This window comes from Acipenser ruthenus, chromosome 1 (assembly GCF_902713425.1).
Source record: "Acipenser ruthenus chromosome 1, fAciRut3.2 maternal haplotype, whole genome shotgun sequence".
Classification (NCBI taxonomy): Eukaryota; Metazoa; Chordata; class Actinopteri; order Acipenseriformes; family Acipenseridae; genus Acipenser; species Acipenser ruthenus.
Genome location: NC_081189.1, coordinates 89342699 through 89362162, shown reverse-complemented (window position 1 = coordinate 89362162; position 19464 = coordinate 89342699). Strand labels below are relative to the sequence as shown.

General features: G+C 37.4%; 1 protein-coding gene across 1 annotated transcript in view; it reads right to left on the bottom strand.

Annotated features, from left to right (window-relative positions):
• Window positions 1-19464, bottom strand: part of LOC117420526 (dnaJ homolog subfamily B member 14-like) — a 34125-nt gene that overhangs the window by 11947 nt on the left and 2714 nt on the right. Inside the window, exon 2 of the mRNA XM_059031783.1 lies at window positions 14082-14250. Coding sequence (XP_058887766.1) covers window positions 14082-14250 — 169 coding nt within the window. The remainder of the gene's footprint in view (window positions 1-14081; window positions 14251-19464) is intronic.

The following is a 19464-nucleotide window of genomic DNA, read 5'->3' as shown; positions in this document are numbered from 1 at the left end:
CACTCAAACATCCAGACGTTGTGGTGTCTATGGTACCAATTCTTAACACCCAGAAGAAGTTGAAAAAGGGTTTTAAAATGAACAGCAAAAACATGATCCTCTTTGTTGCCTTTCAAAAAATAAATAGAAATACAACAAGAAACTTCACTGATAAAACGTCTTTGTTGAAATGTTTGCAAAGTGTATTTTAGTATTTCTAAATGTACCACTATTGAGTGTTTCATAGTTATGGATGGAAAATAAAACGACCCAATAGGTACACAGGTATAATTGATACCAAAGTAAAATCACCAAGACCCACTGTAAAAAAAACTAAGTTTGCATAATAAAGTTATAAAAACACAAATATTTTCACCCACAAATCGTTTAGTACTGATTTTTTGGATGAAATGTAAGTTAGGGAATGCATCAAAAACAAACACTAGACAGTAGAGATTGCAAATCAGTACTACAATCACTGATCCGAACAGTCTGTTCCCAGCTGGTTTGTGTTAGTGACAGTCTGTTGTTACCACACCTCAATCTACAGTTATGGCCAAAAGTGCATCACCTAGAATTAAGATTGAGACCAAAAAAAAAAAAAAAAAAAAAAAATCACACTACTTAATTTTGATATTTTAATTAACATAATGTAATCAAATAAACTACAAATTGATATCACAAAAGCCTACCGGAAGCCATAATAGTAGTGATGGACACCAATATCGATATTTTGATATGATATCGATAATTTCCAATCAATTATATTTATTTAACCAGTTTATTCCATTAATTGGCGTTTTGGTACCAAATGCGATTTGCATGCTGCATTAAGTTTGGCACTATTGGCTATCCATAAAGTGTTGCCGGCGTCATGCCGAATTTTACATTATTTTATGACATGTGTGTGCGTCAGCATTTCATTTAATTTTGTCTGTGTGATTACTCACACTTATTAATTTATTCATCACCGTAGTTATAAACTGTAAACTTTCTATATTATAAACAAGTTGTGCTTTTTAGACATCAAAACAGTACAAAAACACATCTCAAAATAATACTCTGAGTCAGCATTTACACGCAGAGCAGCTTAAAATTGAATTTTCAGAATGGCTAGAAAATTATGAACCTCGAAGTCTGCACAGTGAAGTATGGTAATATTTTGGTTTTGATGTGGGAAAATATTGCAAAGGCTTGTTTTTCTCCATGGATATTTACAAAGCAAAGCAAAGCAAAGCACCACTAAGTAGTCCCCACGGAACTCTGCAGTAAAATTTCCTAAAATGTGCAGAGATAAACATGTACCGGATTCTGCCGAGTCAACGGCCATGTTTGAACCAACGCCCCATCCCCACTTTTAGCTGAATGTCAATTTTTCACAGTTTCTAATAACCATGCACAAATAAATTAATAAATAAATAAAATATAACCATGCGCAAATAATGCAGAGATTTCAAATCTTGCGCTTCAAGTGAGTAGAACAAGCTATGTAGTACAGCAGTTGCTCTGTGCATCGACTGAATAAATTGTAATAAATTGCCACCAAAAAGAATAAATTGCCACCACAAAGAAGAAGCTATACAGTTGAAACTAAACTTCAAGTCATTGACTGGGTGACACAAGTCTTGGTGCTTGACGAGGATATTATACGCAGGTCATTTAAAGTTTTATGGTATCAATCTGGCCGTAGACGGCTCTTAAGATGGGCTTCTGCATAGCCAGCTTGCCAAAGCACTCGGACACGACCAGGACTGCTGTTGGAGGACAGGCAATTGGTTGCATCATCGATGATGATGGTTCAAGATGACGAAGTCGTGGAATTCTCCGGTTTTGGAGACAATACAGACTGAGTCTGATTAATTATGCTTTCCTGATCAGCTACAATCCTTTTTTTTTTTTTTTTTTTTTTTTTTTTTTTACAATAGACTTCAGCTTTAAAAGGTTAACGTGTGTTTTATGAAGATTTAAAAATTACATTGCTGTACCCTTTTTCCAGGCAAACCATTTACTTTGTATTTCACCATTTAATAAATGTTAACTGCATTTCTTGATTCTTTAACATAACTGTGTGTTGTGCCTTTTGAATTTTAAACATGCCTAATTCTAACTGTAATCTATCTAGCTAATGTTAAAAATATTACAGTAATATTACTTGTTATTTCACCAGTCTTGCGTCAACGCCCCTCCCCCACTTTTGTCTTAACATCAACTCTACACCCCCGGGGCGCTGACTCGGCAGAATCCGGTATTTTCTGCAAACAATTTGCCCAATTTTACGGCAATGACTTCTCAATGAAAACTAGTGTTAATGGACACACACACACAAAGTTGCAGTCAAAAGTTTACATACCCCAATGGAAATTTATAATTTCTAGACATTTCTCGAAAAAGTTTTGCTTTTGTGGATGAGGAAAAAAAAAAGTTACAAGGAAATCGATGATTTATTTCAGCATTTTTTTCGCAAAACTCAAAAAATGCTAATTCAAAAGTATTCATACCCTGACAAGGAAAATTAAATTAATAGCTAGTTAAGGCACCTTTAGCAATAATAACTTCTTTTAAACGATTAGGATATTTGTCAATGATCTTTTGGCACGATTCTTTAGTGATTTTTGACCATTCAATGCAAAATTGTTCCAGTTCATTCAAATTCCGAGGACTTCTCTTGTGCACAGCCTTCATCAACTCATACCAAAGATTATCAATTGGATTTAGATCGGGACATTGACTAGGCCATTCCAGAACCTTGATTTTATTCTTCTTTAACCATTCATTCTGAAGTAGATTTTGATGTGTGCTTTGGAACGTTGTCGTGTTGGAACATCCAGTTGCACTTTAAACCAAGTTTAGTAGTAGAAGGTTTCAGGTGATTGGCCAATATCTTTTGGTATGCCATAGAATCCATTTTACCATGTGTTGGAACTAAATTTCCTGTGCCATTATAGGAAAAACAGCCTCACAAAAGGATGTTACCACCTCCAGGCTTGACAGTAGGTATGGTGTTCTTTTCTTTGTACGCCTCACCAGACTTTCTCCAAACATAACGACTATCAGCGTGACCAAATAGCTTGATTTGTTTCATCACTCCACAAAACCTTTTACCAGAACTCTTATCCATCATTCAAATGCCGTTTTGCAAACTCTAAGCAACTTACGTTTTCCTAAGAGTGCTCTGCGACCATTGAAAGCTTCACCATGCAATACTTGACCTATGGTTGAAATGGAAACCCCAGTCCCACTTGCAGCCAATTCACTTTGTATATCTTTGGCAGTCAATCTTGGACTTGGTGAATCGATTCAAAAGATGTGTTCATTTGATTCACTGAAGCAAAATAATTGTGGTCAGCTGAATCACTGGGTTATTAAACTGAATGTCCAGAAAGGATAATTGATTGTCTGTGTATTTGCAGTTTGAAGTGATCTCACTCAGTGTTTGTGATAGGTTTTAGAGCGTCTTATATACACAGATCCTGTATTAAATGTACAATGGTAAAATTACAAATTATTTCAAACAAATCAAAATCAGTAGAGTGCTGGGACAAATATCCAAATATTTGAACGAATATTTTTTGACATGTATTCGGATACAAAAATCACTTGTTCGTATTCGCAACAAATGACAAAAATACCTTGCACTTACCGTCTCACCAGAATTTGTGTGACAGTTTAAAAAAAAATGGCAAATGAAAAAGAGCTCCGTGTGATGTGAGATTAACCTTTTGCGGTCCATTGTCGGACTGGGTCCGACATTGCAATTATTCCTCACAGGTCCTTTGTCGGACTGGGTCCGACATCATTATAGCAACGCAATAAACGGGTGTCTAGTCGTTTTTTCTCCGGAAAAAGCCGAGAAAGACATTCAATTGCCGAGTGGGAGCGACAGGAGCCGAGACAAGTCGGGGGGAAAAAAAAAAAAGGCGTATCTCATTAATAGTCATACATGGTATCAGGTATCAGGTATCAGATAACGGGGGCGGTCTGAAGTAAACAAGTTGGCTGACTGAATCAGCGCACAGAAAACACGGACATTTGCAGAGCTTTTTTGAGATGTTATAGTAATAAAATAATGACTTGGATCGCATTATTGAGGAGTTTGGTGATAAAACAAGTGATCCGGCGATGATCGATCGGTATGTACGACTATTATTATTATTATTATTTATTTCTTACATAGGTGAACGCTATAGCAAACGAAAAGGTGGGGCGGGGCTGGAGATGCCTAGCGAGTGCTTTATTGATATGCAGGGCCATTTAAACCTGTTTGACTGTGAAAAAAAATACTTTTAAACAGCGTGTCTAAAATTACAGCGTGTGAAAATTAATTAGACCTGGCGTGCCTGACGCGCAATTAATAAATGTACCGCAAAGGGTTAATATAGTGCATGGCTAAGTATGTGAACTTGCCTTGCACGCTGATTGCATACCTGCATCGGTGCTCCCCTGGGTCCTAAACCCTGCCAAGTACAGACGGGGATTACAGTAAACACACATCGGCCATGAATTTGCAGACATTAAAGGATTGATCAAAATACAGTACTGTGCAAAAGTTTTAGGCAGGTGTGAAAAAATGCTGTAAAGTAAGTATGCTTTCAAAAATAGACATGTTAATAGTTTATATTTATCAATTAACAAAATGCAGTGAGTGAACAGAAGAAAAATCTACATCAAATCAATATTTGGTGTGACCACCCTTTGCCTTCAAAACAGCATCAATTTTTCTAGGTACACTTGCACACAGTTTTTGAAGGAACACGGCAGGTAAGTTGGCCCAAACATCTTGGAGAACTAACCACAGTTCTTCTGTGGATTTAGGCAGCCTCAGTTGCTTCTCTCTCTTCATGTAATCCCAGACAGACTCGATGATGTTGAGATCAGGGCTCTGTGGGGGCCATACCATCACTTTCAGGACTCCTTGTTCTTCTTTACGCTGAAGATAGTTCTTAATGACTTTCGCTGTATGTTTGGGGTCGTTGTCATGCTGCAGAATAAATTTGGGGCCAATCAGATGCCTCCCTGATGGTATTGCATGATGGATAAGTATCTGCCTGTACTTCTCAGCATTGAGGAGACCATTAATTCTGACCAAATCCCCAACTCCATTTGCAGAAATGCAGCCCCAAACTTGCAAGGAACCTCCACCATGCTTCACTGTTGCCTGCAGACACTCATTCGTGTACCGCTCTCCAGCCCTTCGGTGAACAAGCTGCCTTCTGCTACAGCCAAATATTTCAAATTTTGACTCATCAGTCCAGAGCACCTGCTGCCATTTTTCTGCACCCCAGTTCCTGTGTTTTCGTGCATAGTTGAGTCGCTTGGCCTTGTTTCCACGTCGGAGGTATAGCTTTTTGGCCGTAAGTCTTCCATGAAGGCCACTTCTGACCAGACTTCTCCGGACAGTAGATGGGTGTACCAGGGTCCCACTGTTTTCTGCCAATTCTGATGGCACTGCTGGACATCTTCCGATTGCGAAGGGAAGTAAGCATGATGTGTCTTTCATCTGCTGCAGTAAGTTTCCTTGGCCGACCACTGCGTCTACGGTCCTCAACATTGCCCGTTTCTTTGTGCTTCTTCAAAAGAGCTTGGACAGCACATCTGGAAACCCCTGTCTGCCTTGAAATTTCTGCCTGGGAGAGACCTTGCTGATGCAGTATAATTACCTTGTGTCTTGTTGCTGTGCTCAGTCTTGCCATGGTGTATGACTTGTGACAGTAAACTGTCTTCAGCAACCTCACCTTGTTAGCGGAGTTTGGCTGTTCCTCACCCAGTTTTATTCCTCCTACACAGCTGTTTCTGTTTCAGTTAATGATTGTGTTTCAACCTACATATTGAATTGATGATTAGCACCTGTTTGGTATAATTGTTTAATCATACACCTGACTATATGCCTACAAAATCCCTGACTTTGTGCAAGTGTACCTAGAAGAATTGATGCTGTTTTGAAGGCAAAGGGTGGTCACACCAAATATGGATTTGATGTAGATTTTTCTTCTGTTCACTCACTTTGCATTTAGTTAATTGATAAATATAATCCATTAACATGTCTATTTTTGAAAGCATTTTTTCACACCTGCCTAAAACTTTTGCACAGTACTGTACGGGAGAAAAACTGGGTCGAGAGATGCCCGGGAGAAGGGTCCAAAATACGGGAGACTCCCGGTGAATACGGGAGAGTTGACAGGTCTGCAATACCCAACTTCCTGAAAATCTTGTGTAGTGATTTTTACATAGACTGCATATCAAGGCTCGAAGTTAATGTATATTTGGTAGCATGTTGCTAGCCAAAACAAAAATTTGCTACTAGTTTTTTTTATGCAGTAGCATTTTTCTGATACCTCATGCTGCAGTATATGACCGACCCCGAGTGAACATGTACATAATTACCAGGGCTTGAATTTCATTTTTGTGTGCTGGGGAGATTCCCCCCCCTATGCTGCAGCCAATGGGGAGGGGGGGGGGGGTTCCAAATTTTTGGGGGGAATGGCAAAAGAAAAGGCACTTTTGCATATAAAAAAACTATATATAAAACTAACAGCTGTTCATCACAGAGCACTCTCCACTGCTTTTGCCATTGCTTGACGTAAAGTTTTTGCTTTCAGCAGAAGAAAAAGGTGCTTCCCCACAGGGTAAACAAAAATCCACAAGTTTTACAAACAAATGTCTGCGATTAATTGTTAGTCATATTATAAAATGAGTCTCAAAGATCACGAAAACATAAATGACAGTGCAGCAAAGAGGACACTACTGAATCCGAATATTTGAAGAATAAATTTCACCGTCCGTGTCACGTTTTTCACGGCCGTGAAATAGGTAGGGCCTTAGTAATGTATTGTATAAGTGTAAGTGAATCCATGTGGGCGAAACGCTTCTCTGAGCACTCCAGTATGTGACGCATTTTTGGTTGCAACATGGTATGTAGACTGATTAGGCCTATACATGTATGAAACAGATATTCTACATATCTTGGTTGCGATGTGGGCAATAAGTCAATTAATAATTCCACATACATGTATGAAAGAGATATTATACATATTCAAGTATGGAGACGCAAAATAAAATTATCAACAGGAGTTGTCGCTGTCAAAAGTTCCATTTTGTTTAATTAGATCCCTCAAGTTTGACATGAACAGTGACTTCTATTTGAAAATAAGTAAATTACAGATGAAACTAAGACTCCCATTGAATAACAGTTTGATCCATTCCTGGTTTTACCATGAGTAAGGATACGATCTTGGCACAGTGATTTTTCCAGGGTTTCATATACTTTTTCAACATCAAAATTCCATAATTTTCCAGACTTCCATTTGTTTTAGTTAGTTTCTATTAGTTTTTCAATAGTTATCCACAGGCGGGCAGCCGCAGAGTATTATAGCGTTTTGATCCACAGCAGAAGTTGCTCCTGGTTTTCTAAAAGTATTTGCCAGAATCTGGAGGTGCATATCTAGCAATAGACAATGCAGGTATGACAAAAAGAAGTAAGATACAATCTAAGAAATGTCCAATATTTGAGAACTACGTTGCATTATTTACAAAAATAATAGAACATTATATAGTATACTGCAAGTATACTTGTGCCAAAATAGGATACTATAATGGTACCAATAGTATACTAAAACCAGAACATTTTGGCACAAGCATACTTGCAGTATATTACTTTTTTGTAAGGGATGATATTGGATTCTGATCCAAACTTCTTTATACCCTCTGTCAAATGTTGAACACTATGGGAGGGGAAAAATAACAAAAATGAAATAACAAATGTGCACCCATTACATATTAAAATGTGCAAGTGTTGTATATTAAACATACAAGTTAAATACTAAATACAATACACCCTCGCTATAAACAACCCTGTTTGGGTCCAGAGCCTTTTGTTCGCTATAGTAAAAAGGACAATCCAAAACTAACAATGTAAGATGCTGGAGTAAGTTAAGGAAGTCACCTTGGATATTATTTTATTATTTATTTCTTAGCAGACGCCCTTATCCAGGGCGACTTACAGTTGTAAACAAAAATACATTTCAAGAATCACAGTAAAGGCATATTAGTACTGTTTTTATTCTTTGATTTTCTTTATTATTACAGTATTTGTCACTACTACCACTAATAATAATAATAGTGATGAGATTGTGAATAAAAGTAGAATTACAAGTACAGTACCTATTTGTGGCGTGCTGCACCCAGTATTCTGGCTATATCCTATTAGTTGAAGAGCACATATATATATATATATATATATATATATATATATATATATATATATATATATATATATATATAGTTTCAGTTTTGTTTCAATTGCAAATGTTAATTTAATCTTTGGTTCTCTTGGTTCCTTATTTAAAAAAAAAACACATCAAGCTGTACGAGCCAACATCAGCAGCAGTTTGATTTTTATTTTATTTTTTTTAAATCAGTATTAATTCGTATAATGAAGGCCATATAGCGAGGATGTAAATAGTATATCTACACTCGGCTGACAGTTTGGACCCGAGTCTGTAACTGCACTCGGTACTGTAAGTTACAAGCAAGCACCATACAGTTAAATAAAATGACAGGTACATTTTATTAATCACATTAAATAAATGAAAAAAGCGATGTTAACATGCCAAGTTTATACACACCATAGGGGCTACTACACTACTTTTTTTTTCCCTGGGTTGAGAAATAACGTTAACTATTTATAAATAACAACAAGATAACAAAATGTGAATCTTGGTGAGCAGAGTACAGTAGCTTGTAACATAAATGTATATATTTTGGCTGTCGTAGTGTTCATTTTACCCTTCGTTTCACTGGAGCAGACAGAGTCATGTGACATATACCCGTGCGCTGACTGGATAGGATTGCTTGAGTTGTCAGGACGTTGTCAGGGGTGTTACACGGGGCAATCCTCGCAGGATATGGTCGCAAGCAATATAGTTGCGAATAGTAAATTGCCTAGACAGTTGCCGCTAGAGCTGCTGACCCGATTTCGAGATCATTTATTATTAATAATAAAAAGTAATCGCAGAATTATTTTCATTCTCCCGTGACACTAGTAAAATTCCAGACATTTTCAAGACTTTCATAATTGAGACATGGGTTTTCAAGCATTTTCAAGCCCTGGAAATCATTTTGGCATTTTTCCATACTTTTTCCAGACTTTGAGACTAGCGTACAAACCCTGTTTTTTGTACATTTTACGGTCGTTGCGGGAAAAAAAACAAGAAATCATGGAAAGGCCACCAAATTATGTAGGTTTAGCTACATCAACATACACAAGAGCTTTTAAATAGTATACCAAAACCAATAATATAAAGACTATTGCTTTTGACTGCTGGCAAGTTTAAATGTTAGTTTAGAGTACAAAACGTAGTTAAATGTCCTTTCACACCAACATAACTCTTTTTTTTTTTTTTTTTTTTTTTTTTTTAAACACTGTACAATGCAGGCTTTCACACCGGACACGTAGCAAAATACAGGGTCTGAAATAAATGGTGTTCCTATTTCTCTATGTGTGTCCGGCGTAAATGTACATATACAGTTGTAATCAAAAGTTTACATACCCCAATGGAAATGTATCATTTCTAGAAATTTCTCAAAAACAAAGAATTTTAGGAAAAATCTTTTGTAGCAAAAGTTTTGCTTTTGTGGATGAGGAAAAAAAAGTTACAAGAAACAGATGTCTACAATTATTTATTTCAGTAATTTTATTTGCAAAACTCCAAAAATGCTAATTCAAAAGTATTCATACCCTTTGATGCTATGATTGTCTAAAAGGTGCTACAAATTTCAGTATGATAGTGCAGAACCTAATACTAGAAAAGTCTAGAAAATGCTGGATTGTAGGTGAACATTCTTAGAGAGTATAAAAGGGTTAGGCATAGGATGATTGCTGTCATTACCAATAAGTCAATATGGGAAAAAGTAAAGAGCTACCTGAAGACCTTAGGCAGAAAATAACTTAGTCATAAAGCTGGAGAAGGTTAAAAAAGATTTCCAAGCGTTTGAGTATCCCAATTTCAACTATTGTTTCTATTATCAAGAAGTACAAGATTCATGGTACTGTCACAACGCTCCCTCGGTCTGGAAGAAAGAAGGTTCTTTCACCAAGAACAAGTGAAAGAATTGTAAGGAAGAATTGTAACAATCCAAGATTGACTGCCAAAGATATTTAAAGTGAATTGGCTGCATGTGGGTCTGGGGTTTCCATTTCAACCATAGGTTAAGTATTGCATGGTGAAGGTCTAAATGGTCACAGGCAAGGAAAAAGCCACTCTTAGGAAAATGCCACATGGACAACTGCTTAAAGTTTGCAAAACGGCATTTGAGTGATGGATATGAGTTCTGGTCAAAGGTTTTGTGGAGTGATGAAACAAATCAAGCTATTTGGTCACGCTGATAGTTGTTACGTTTGGAGAAAGTCTATTGAGGCGTACAAAGAAAAGAACACCATACCTACTGTCAAGCATGGAGGTGGTAACATCATTCTATGGGGCTGTTTTTCCTCTAATAACACAGGACATTTAGTTCCAATACATGGTAAAATGGATTTCATAACATACCAAAAGATATTGGTCAATCATCTGAAACCTGCCGCCACTAAACTTGGTTTGAAGCGCAACTGGATGTTCCAACACAACAATGATCCAAAGCACACATCAAAATCTACTTCAGAATGGTTAAAGAAGAATAAACTCAAAGTTATGGAATGGTCTAGTCAAAGTCCTGATTTAAATCCGATTGAGAATCTTTGGTATGAGTTGAAGAAGGCTGTGCACAAGAGAAGTCCTCGGAATTTGAATGAACTGGAACAATTTTGCACTGAAGAATGGTCAAAAAATCACTAAAGAATCATGCCAAAAGCTCATTGACAAATATCGAAATCATTCAAAAGAGGTTATTATTGCTAAAGGTGCCTCAACTAGCTATTAATTTAAATTTTCCTTGTCAGGGTATGAATACTAAAAATAAAAATAAAATAACATCTATTTCTTGTAACTTTTTCCTCACCCACAAAAGCAAAACTTTTGCTACAAAAGATTTCCTATAATTTGTTTGAGTAATTTCTAGAAATGATTTCCATTGGGGCATGTAAACTTTTGACTACAACTATATATACAAAATCATTATGTCAAATAATTGTTTTTATTCCTGTGTTCAAAATGAAACGGTATATAAATATTCTTCACTAATAAGAACGATACATTTAAATTGGTTATTTCCGAATAGCCTACAGAGCACTGTCCCTTTAAAAATAAAAACTGTTGAAAAGTCAAATTACAGGTAGGCACCATGTCCAAGAAGCAGGGCAACACAAAGATAAGAAGAAAAAAAAACTACAAAGATAAACCTCTCGTTTTAGCTACAGTTTGCAGGAAATACAAAAAGATGTTCAACGGCAGTCTGAAGTATTTTGTTTAGCAAGGTTTAATTTGAGAAAGTGAGTATTTATTTTCAACAGACTACTTGGGTACACAACATTGTTTGAAAAACAGTTTCCAGAAATAAAATGTAAGTATTAATTAATATTGTGTTTAAAAAAATTAATTAACAAGCATTGTATGCATGTGAAGATCACAACCGAGTTTACAGTAACATACGATAAGTGTTCATTTACATGCTCGCTCAGCTACAAAATACAAATCCCATTCACTGACCCACAAAGCTACACGTAAATGCTCTTAGATTTATAAAAGGAAATAAAGAAAGTGCCTAACTAAATGTGTTTTTACATTAAATTTTCAAGATTTCACAGACTTGTTCAAATTCACAATTTCCATGACCTCTGTGACAAAATCGTATCCTTAACCATGAGTTTAATAAGACACACCTGAGCTTGTATTACCTCACTGTGGCTAATCACGCTTGTAATAATACCTGGGATGGATGAAAGTGCCATGGAGAACACAAGAAGGGACTCTGAGTCCCTAATGTACCTGGGACGCATATTCCATAACTTAGGCATATACTGAGCTAGAAATAGGAGAGACTAGTTAGCCTTAGCTGGAGGACCACTGTAAATGCTGCAACCTGGCACACCAGAATATATGAAACACCAGAATAGAGGGCAGTGTAAATCTTTGTAATTCTGTAAAGGTAGTAAGATTACCTGAAATAAATCACCACTCTTTTTATGTTTTCCCTGAGAAGCCCTTCTGAAATGCCTACTTTTACGCACTACTCAATCTAAAAAAATTGCCGTTATATACCTAGACATTCATTAAGTAGTCTGCAAAGCCAATGCAAGAATAACAGATTCTACACTGCACTCACACATGCTTGTTATCTCATAGCCCTAGGTGGCTAGGATTAAAGGGATAGCTTGCAGCTGATGAAACAGTTCGATAAGTCTCACCTATTGTTCACGTCTAGTTGTTAGATAGGTCTAAAATGTCCAATTTTGAAATAAACATTTTAGAGAAAACATGTATTGTTACTTTAAAACATGATACATGGTACTACACCAACAAAGAAACAAAAAATGCAATGTTTCAGCAAAAGACATAGCTAAAACATTTTCTGATTATCTGTATGAGGGTGGTGGGATACTATTCTGCAAGATACTATTCATTCAATTGATCATGAGTCAATACCATTGAAGATTATAATGCCAATCGGAAAAACGTAGAGATCAAGAAACCAAAAAAGGCGGCAACAATGGCAAAGCACTGTATTCTTCTATGCTGAAAAACTTAGGAAGGCTCTGCACTCAAGACGGGGCTGAATTAATTGCGTATTTAATTATTGTTTCATCCACTCTACCTGCCTTTAATAAAGGTATAATTAGCAATGTTAAACCATGACCGTTTCTTCATTAAATTATATTGTCTAACGATGAAGAAACAAGCTCAAAGCTATTTTTCTAGCTATACGTTCCTTAAAGGAAATTGACTGCTTTACTGTGTAAAGGATGTAGTCACTACACTACACACTGTTTGTTTCATTCTGTCTTGAGACACACCTCTTGCTAAGGCAGAATTAGTATAGAAACAACTGGGAGGATTAATTAGGCGTTTACATTAAAAAGGGGCGCTATTTAAACTGCAATCGGGTGACATACAGCACTGAGTCAGTCAACAACTTTTTTCTTTTTTTCTCCCCCCAGTGTATAATATTTTATCCTTGTTATTTTAATGCCAGTAAAACGATAAACCTAATTCGTGGAGTCCTGTACACAGGATTACTCTCACATGACATCGCTAGACTTTTACTAAGCTGTTTCATATTTTTTTATTGTTACTGTAATGCCAGCAATAAGATAATAAGACTGAACTACAGTGTTAGTGGAAGACTGTAAATATGATTCTCACAACAGTGCTGGACGTTTGTTTTCTGAACTGTTGTAATATAATTCTTAAGTTTTCCTGCTTATTTTAATGCCAGCATGAATTCGCTTTATTGTTTTTTATGATTATGATGTTATAATAATAAATATATAAACTTAACAGCAGATACTTGGCGAGTGCTTGACTTTGCACGACATTCTATATATTTACTTGAGTCTATAGCACACCGTCAATACAAGAACATTGCTCTTTTAGCGTGCTCTTATTTTTCCAATGCTAGCAATGAACCAAGTGATGTTTATAAACATTATGACAGGTCTGAAGTGTCTTCAGGTGCTTTACTTACTAATACAGCAACAAGTGTCCCATTGAAAATCTTGGCTTTAATACAACAACAAAAAGGGAATTGGTCATTTCTGAAAAACAGAATTTGCTATTCCCGAGAAAATCAGTAGCCCTAGATATGCTTTCAGTCAGTAACTCTGGTGTGAAATGACCAAGTGCAGTTCTAACAGATATCCTTTTTTTAACTTGTCTAGCTTTGTTTAACTTATTTTCATTGCACTATTTGTAGCGTCGGACCACCCCTGTTTAAAAACATCTTCCCCTTCTTTTGTCTGTTTGGGAAGATTCAAGTCAGGTTTACGGGCAATAAATAAAAGCACCCCCAATGGGGTAAATGGGAATCAAATGTTTGACTCCAAAGCACCACTAACCAGAAGGGTTTGTTGAATACTTCGAGTCACTGTATAACCAGTTTTAGACAGATGGCCCCTTGAACTGTCGTAGGTTTGATGCAACCGAACATGCAGAAGTATAAAAATAGAATCCTACCTTTGTACTCCCTCCACCTGGTCCTTGGTGAAGCTCTTTGCAGTCTCTCCGGCGCCTGAGGAGTTGCTCTCTTTCTCTGACTTGCCTCCATCAGTGCTGTCTGTGGGCTTCCTGCAAGAAGCACCACTTCCAGCCGAGTTTCCATTCCTTGTCAGTGCATCCAGCAGGACTGCAAGGAGGAAATGCAAAGGCTTGAGTAATAATGATCAGAAGGGTGGACAAAAGCTAGACTTACTTGACTGAGTGACTTTGGACAGGTCACTTAACTTCAATGTCTTTCAGTGTCCAGCACTAAAACTATACAGAAGCAGGTCTTCAGTTGAGGCGACAGTTAATTTAATCCTGCAACACAAACTTGCAAAGTGTCTGTCTGTCTATCTGCCACACTATACCGGGGAAACACGATAACCGCCTTCACTTTGCACCAATCTTGACCAAACCTTTGTCATACACTCCTAGCCTCCTATAGAAGTTTTGGATTGCATTTGGCTATAATCTGATAAACCTATAATATGATTATTTGTAATCTGTACATGCACTCATTCACCTTATTACCTTAAGCAATCCAAAAGCGTTATCACTTTACATGGTATCCTAGAGAGGGACTAGAGAGGTCAGATGTTATTCAAGTTATGTTGGGGTGTACAGCAAAATGTATTGTTTATTATACAGGTAATACACATAGCAGATTACTTCCCAAAGTAAAAAGACAGGGCAAGCTAGTTAGGCGCCATTTGATTTTCGTTTCCAACACGTAAAAGCGAAACAACATGCATTCATTATCGTATTTATCACTGTTGGAAGTGTTAGCCTTTCGTTCTTGAACATGCCAAACAAGATTGTTTCAAATCTTATTTTATTCTTCATATTAGGGATGCAAGTCGGTTATGATCAGTTCAATTTTTTACCAACTCTTTCAGCGGTTTTTGACATCCAATTGATTTTCGGTAAAAACTGAAATTTAAAGTTTAAAACCGAAAAAATATATATATATATATATTTTCTTAACTGTGATAAATAATCTAAATACAGTGTTATTGCATCACTCATAACATATTATATAATTAGACACAATATAGAAAGAATAAGATAATGTATTAAGAGGCATTACATTTTTTTTATTTATTATTATTTTCGTGGTCAGTTGAAAGTGGCAAATCACGTGCAAATCAAGTGTGTAGAACTACAGTTCATGGTTTTCGAAATTTCAATTATTTAATGAACATGTTGGCTTCAAAGTGTGCGGCAGCATTTTGAAGTAATTTCTGATGAGGAAACACTTCTAATTTAAAAAAGTTCTCGTTTAGTATGCTGGTTTATTATACCCCGTTGCTATAATACATGCGACTCTACGGACAGGGCCCTTACACTTGAATTCAATCAATATGCAGATGGAATACAACAATAACGTAATCAGACAAACTAAACTAACTTCAATACAGCCACAGTAAATTAAGACAGCTTAATGAAAATAAACTAAGCAGCTTCCAGATATTTGTCCACAGTATCCCTTTCACTTGTTTTCCAGCTTCACAATGGTTCAGGACCTCAACTAACATTATTTATTTTAATGTATTTGCCTGTTGTAGTCAGTTTAGCATCAAAAAAATAAATAAAATAAAATAATAATAATAATAATAATAATTTGGTTTGGTTTCGAATTTTGTGCAAATATCGGTTTTGGTCAGGGAAAATCATAACCGCAGCATCTATTACTTTTTTTGCTTGATTAACTTGTGATTTAACACAATATGGGATTGTGAAGACCTGCTGTTTGTGCCTCAAAACCAATGATTTGGACCAGACAATGTTTACGGTACTATTATTTGTTTATTCAGCAGATGCCTTTATCCAAGGCAACTTACAGAGACTAGGGTGTATGAACTATGCATCACATGCAGATTCACTTTCAACAATGTCTCACCCGAAAGATGGAGCTCAAGGAGGTTAAGTGACTTGCTCTGGGTCACACAACGAGTCAGTGAGTGAGCCGGAATTTGAACCGGGGACCTCCTAGTTACAAGCCCTTTTCTTTAACCACTGGACCACACCACCCCCTCACTATGTTCTTCTAAAACTGTCTTTGCAGCAAAAACAGCATCAGTCTACATGTGGCATTACAGTAAACAAAAAAACAAAACATTTTATTAAATAACTTGCAGAAGTGGAGGACAGTTATATTATACTGTATTATAGTGTACCCTCTTGAAGGGCACACAAGCAGCTTAGTCTCCATGTTGAGCCAATCCTTGACCTCTTATTTGAGCCTGCTAGTGACAACATCGTTTGTGTGATGGTTTTGTTATGTGGAGTACTGTCCACCAAAGGCTAACTAATTTCACTTGTGACTTAAACTCAGCCCCAGGAATCCAGAGGGGAAAGGCTAGTGCATTGACATACTTTGCCACCTACCCCCATAACTTTTGAATTTCCCTGTGCGAACAGCTTTTGTCTGCAAGAACAAGGAGTTCTTAAAAGAATGACTCAAGACTACAATCTGGAAAAATCAAAACATTAGCTGCATTGTTAAATATAGGGATTGTAAGACATTAGTCATTTAGTTGAATGATTGCTACATAATTAGTTAGAATTTAAGTCTTTTTTGAGGCTTCCTCTTAAATATTATGAAATCAAGTCGAATCTTACTCCATTTTTAATCTCCTCAAGAACAAAGTATGTTAGCAAGGTTCATCACTAAAAAGAAAGCAATATGAAACGGGCTCACAATCAAGAACTTCACCACTCAACAAGTTCACAGCTGAATGCGCTACAGAACTACACCATGGGATACCAGTGCTGGCACAAACATGTGTTTTTCAGATTTGTCTTTTCTATTATTGAAACAAATGTTTGTGCATTTGTTTATATTTTATTAACCGGAAAGGTGCTGTACTACAGCAAAATAACAGAAAAATATCTTGGACCAGGAGGGGTTGTAAAATAAACCTGGTACTGCATTAAATAATCTCCTGAAGTAGGAGAGAGACACTACTATAAAAGTAGAATTTGTGTACTTCTGACCTCATTCATGTATTGGTTTCCTTTGCACTATATCTTTTTGGTGCAATCAATTATTCATTCAGTTATATGAAAAAATACGAACGTGGTCACTTTTGCCACCCAAATTCAAACTGTGTTTGGTTGAATAATTGTCCTAGCAACAGTATGTACTGCCTAGTAATGCTTTTTGTGTAATAAGAGTGCTCACCACAATGAAAAGGGACCAAACAAACCATTAGGGTTCTCAAAAGAGATGCAGACAGTAAAAGCCTTATTTCCTGGAATACACTGCAGTGTTCTGCATTGAGACTACAGACTAGGACAATGGGAAACCCTTAAAGTTCCAGGGACAGGATTGCTTAAACTCACGGTTACTATAAAAACCCTGCTGTGTGAAAAAATAAAAAGCAACAGGAGAAAAGTAGTAGACAGACAACAACCAAAAAAGTTATACAGCAGAACTTATCTTGTTTTGCTTCAGGGTTAGAAGCAGACAGTTACGGTGTTGAGTAACATGGTGTTGATGAATATGTGGACTTCATGCAAGTCACGGGCTATCTAAAGTATCTAGACAAGTCAAAGCTAAAATCACACAACAACGTCCCAAGTAGTTGCACATATTTGGCTTTTTTAGTCTGCGTCGCCTTATTGGGATACTGATAATCAGGATTTCTACTTAAATGGGATACAACTAGGAGACGGTTCTTCCCAATGCTATTTATGTCGTTTAATTGGGATACAGTATTTTCAAGATCGCTTTTCAAAGCAAGACAGTTTCGCGTAGCACAGTGCAGTGATTACGCTGTGACTTGTGTAAATTGCGTAAACCAGGAGTCTCCTGTGGTTTCCCAGGCTGCTGTTGCAAAGAAAGTTGGCACATCAACATCGCAGGTGCTTCGACTTGTGATATGATGGGATTTAATTACACCGTGTAACAATTTTTTTTTTTTTTTTTGTTCCTGAGTAGTAAGTGTTATTTCCTAATTGTTTATGCCTCAAAAGTATAGAAAATGGCAATTATTCCCCACAAAAACTTTGCTTTTGTGACCAGGACAGTGATATTTTGAAATTTACCTATTTCCAATGAGAAAACGGGTGAATGTGTGTCTTTTCGTTCACATAAAGTCAGAAAAAAACAACATATGAATCCAAATTAACATGTATTTATACTAAAGTAATACAAAAATGACTACAAAAGATTTAGAAGTGAGTAGTTTTTCGAGATTTACGATTATACTGTAAATCACTTTCACGAATCAGCCCCCAAATGTAGTCTCCCATCATGTTCTCGTTATACTGTCCTTGGTAGCGGCGTTCAAAGTCCAGTATATCCTGGTGGAAGCGCTCGCCTTGCTCCTCCAAGTACACTCCCATGTTCTCCTTGAATTTATCAAGATGAGCATCAAGGAAATTGCCTTTGGGACAGCAGGGACACCAAGGCGCACTACCACAGGCGGGACTGGCCACAGCAGACCGAGTTCTCTGTGGGGAGGAACAACGTCAAGTGGGAGCCACTGGTGGACCCCCGGAAGGTGCTGATGCCACCACTGCACATCAAATTGGGCCTTATGAAACAATTTGTCAGAGCTCTAGATAAGGAGTCGGCAGCCTTCAAGTACCTTCAAGACTTCTTCCCTAAGCTGTCTGAGGCAAAGGTCAAAGCCGGTTTCTTCGTTGGACCACAGATAAAGAAGATCCTGGAGTGCAATGAATTCCCCAAGAAGCTCACTTGTAAGGAGAAAGCAGCTTGGAACAGCTTTGTCGCAGTGGTTCGGGGCTTCCTGGGCAATCACAAGGCCGAAAACTATGTGGAGCTGGTTGAGACTCTGGTGAAGAACTACGGCACAACAGAACATGGGAGCGTACTCGGAGGAGCAAGGCGAGCGCTTCCACCAGGATATACTGGCTCCCGATCACCGCTCGCATCCAGTTCAAGACTCTTGTACTAGCCTACAGATGCCTTGATCAGACTGCACCCAGCTACCTCCAGACCCTCATCTCTCCCTACACCCCCACTCGACCTCTCCGCTCCGCCTGCACTAGAAGACTGGCTCTACCTCCGCTACGCTCCCCTGCCTCCCGAGCCCGCTCCTTCTCCACCCTTGCTCCGCAGTGGTGGAACGACCTTCCTACAGATGTCAGGACTGCCCAGTCCCTGACCACATTCCGGCGCCTCCTTAAGACTCACCTCTTCAAACAGCACCTGTAGAACTCCTCTGTTGTATCCTGGGACACTATCACCCTTCATTTAAATATGCTTTATTTTGCTCTTATCTGCCCCCTATTTTACTGCATTTAATCCTGTACCTCAGAATATTGTAATCTCCCAAGTGTTTAATCTGTAGTATTTTGTACTTAATCATATCCTGATGTAACTATCACT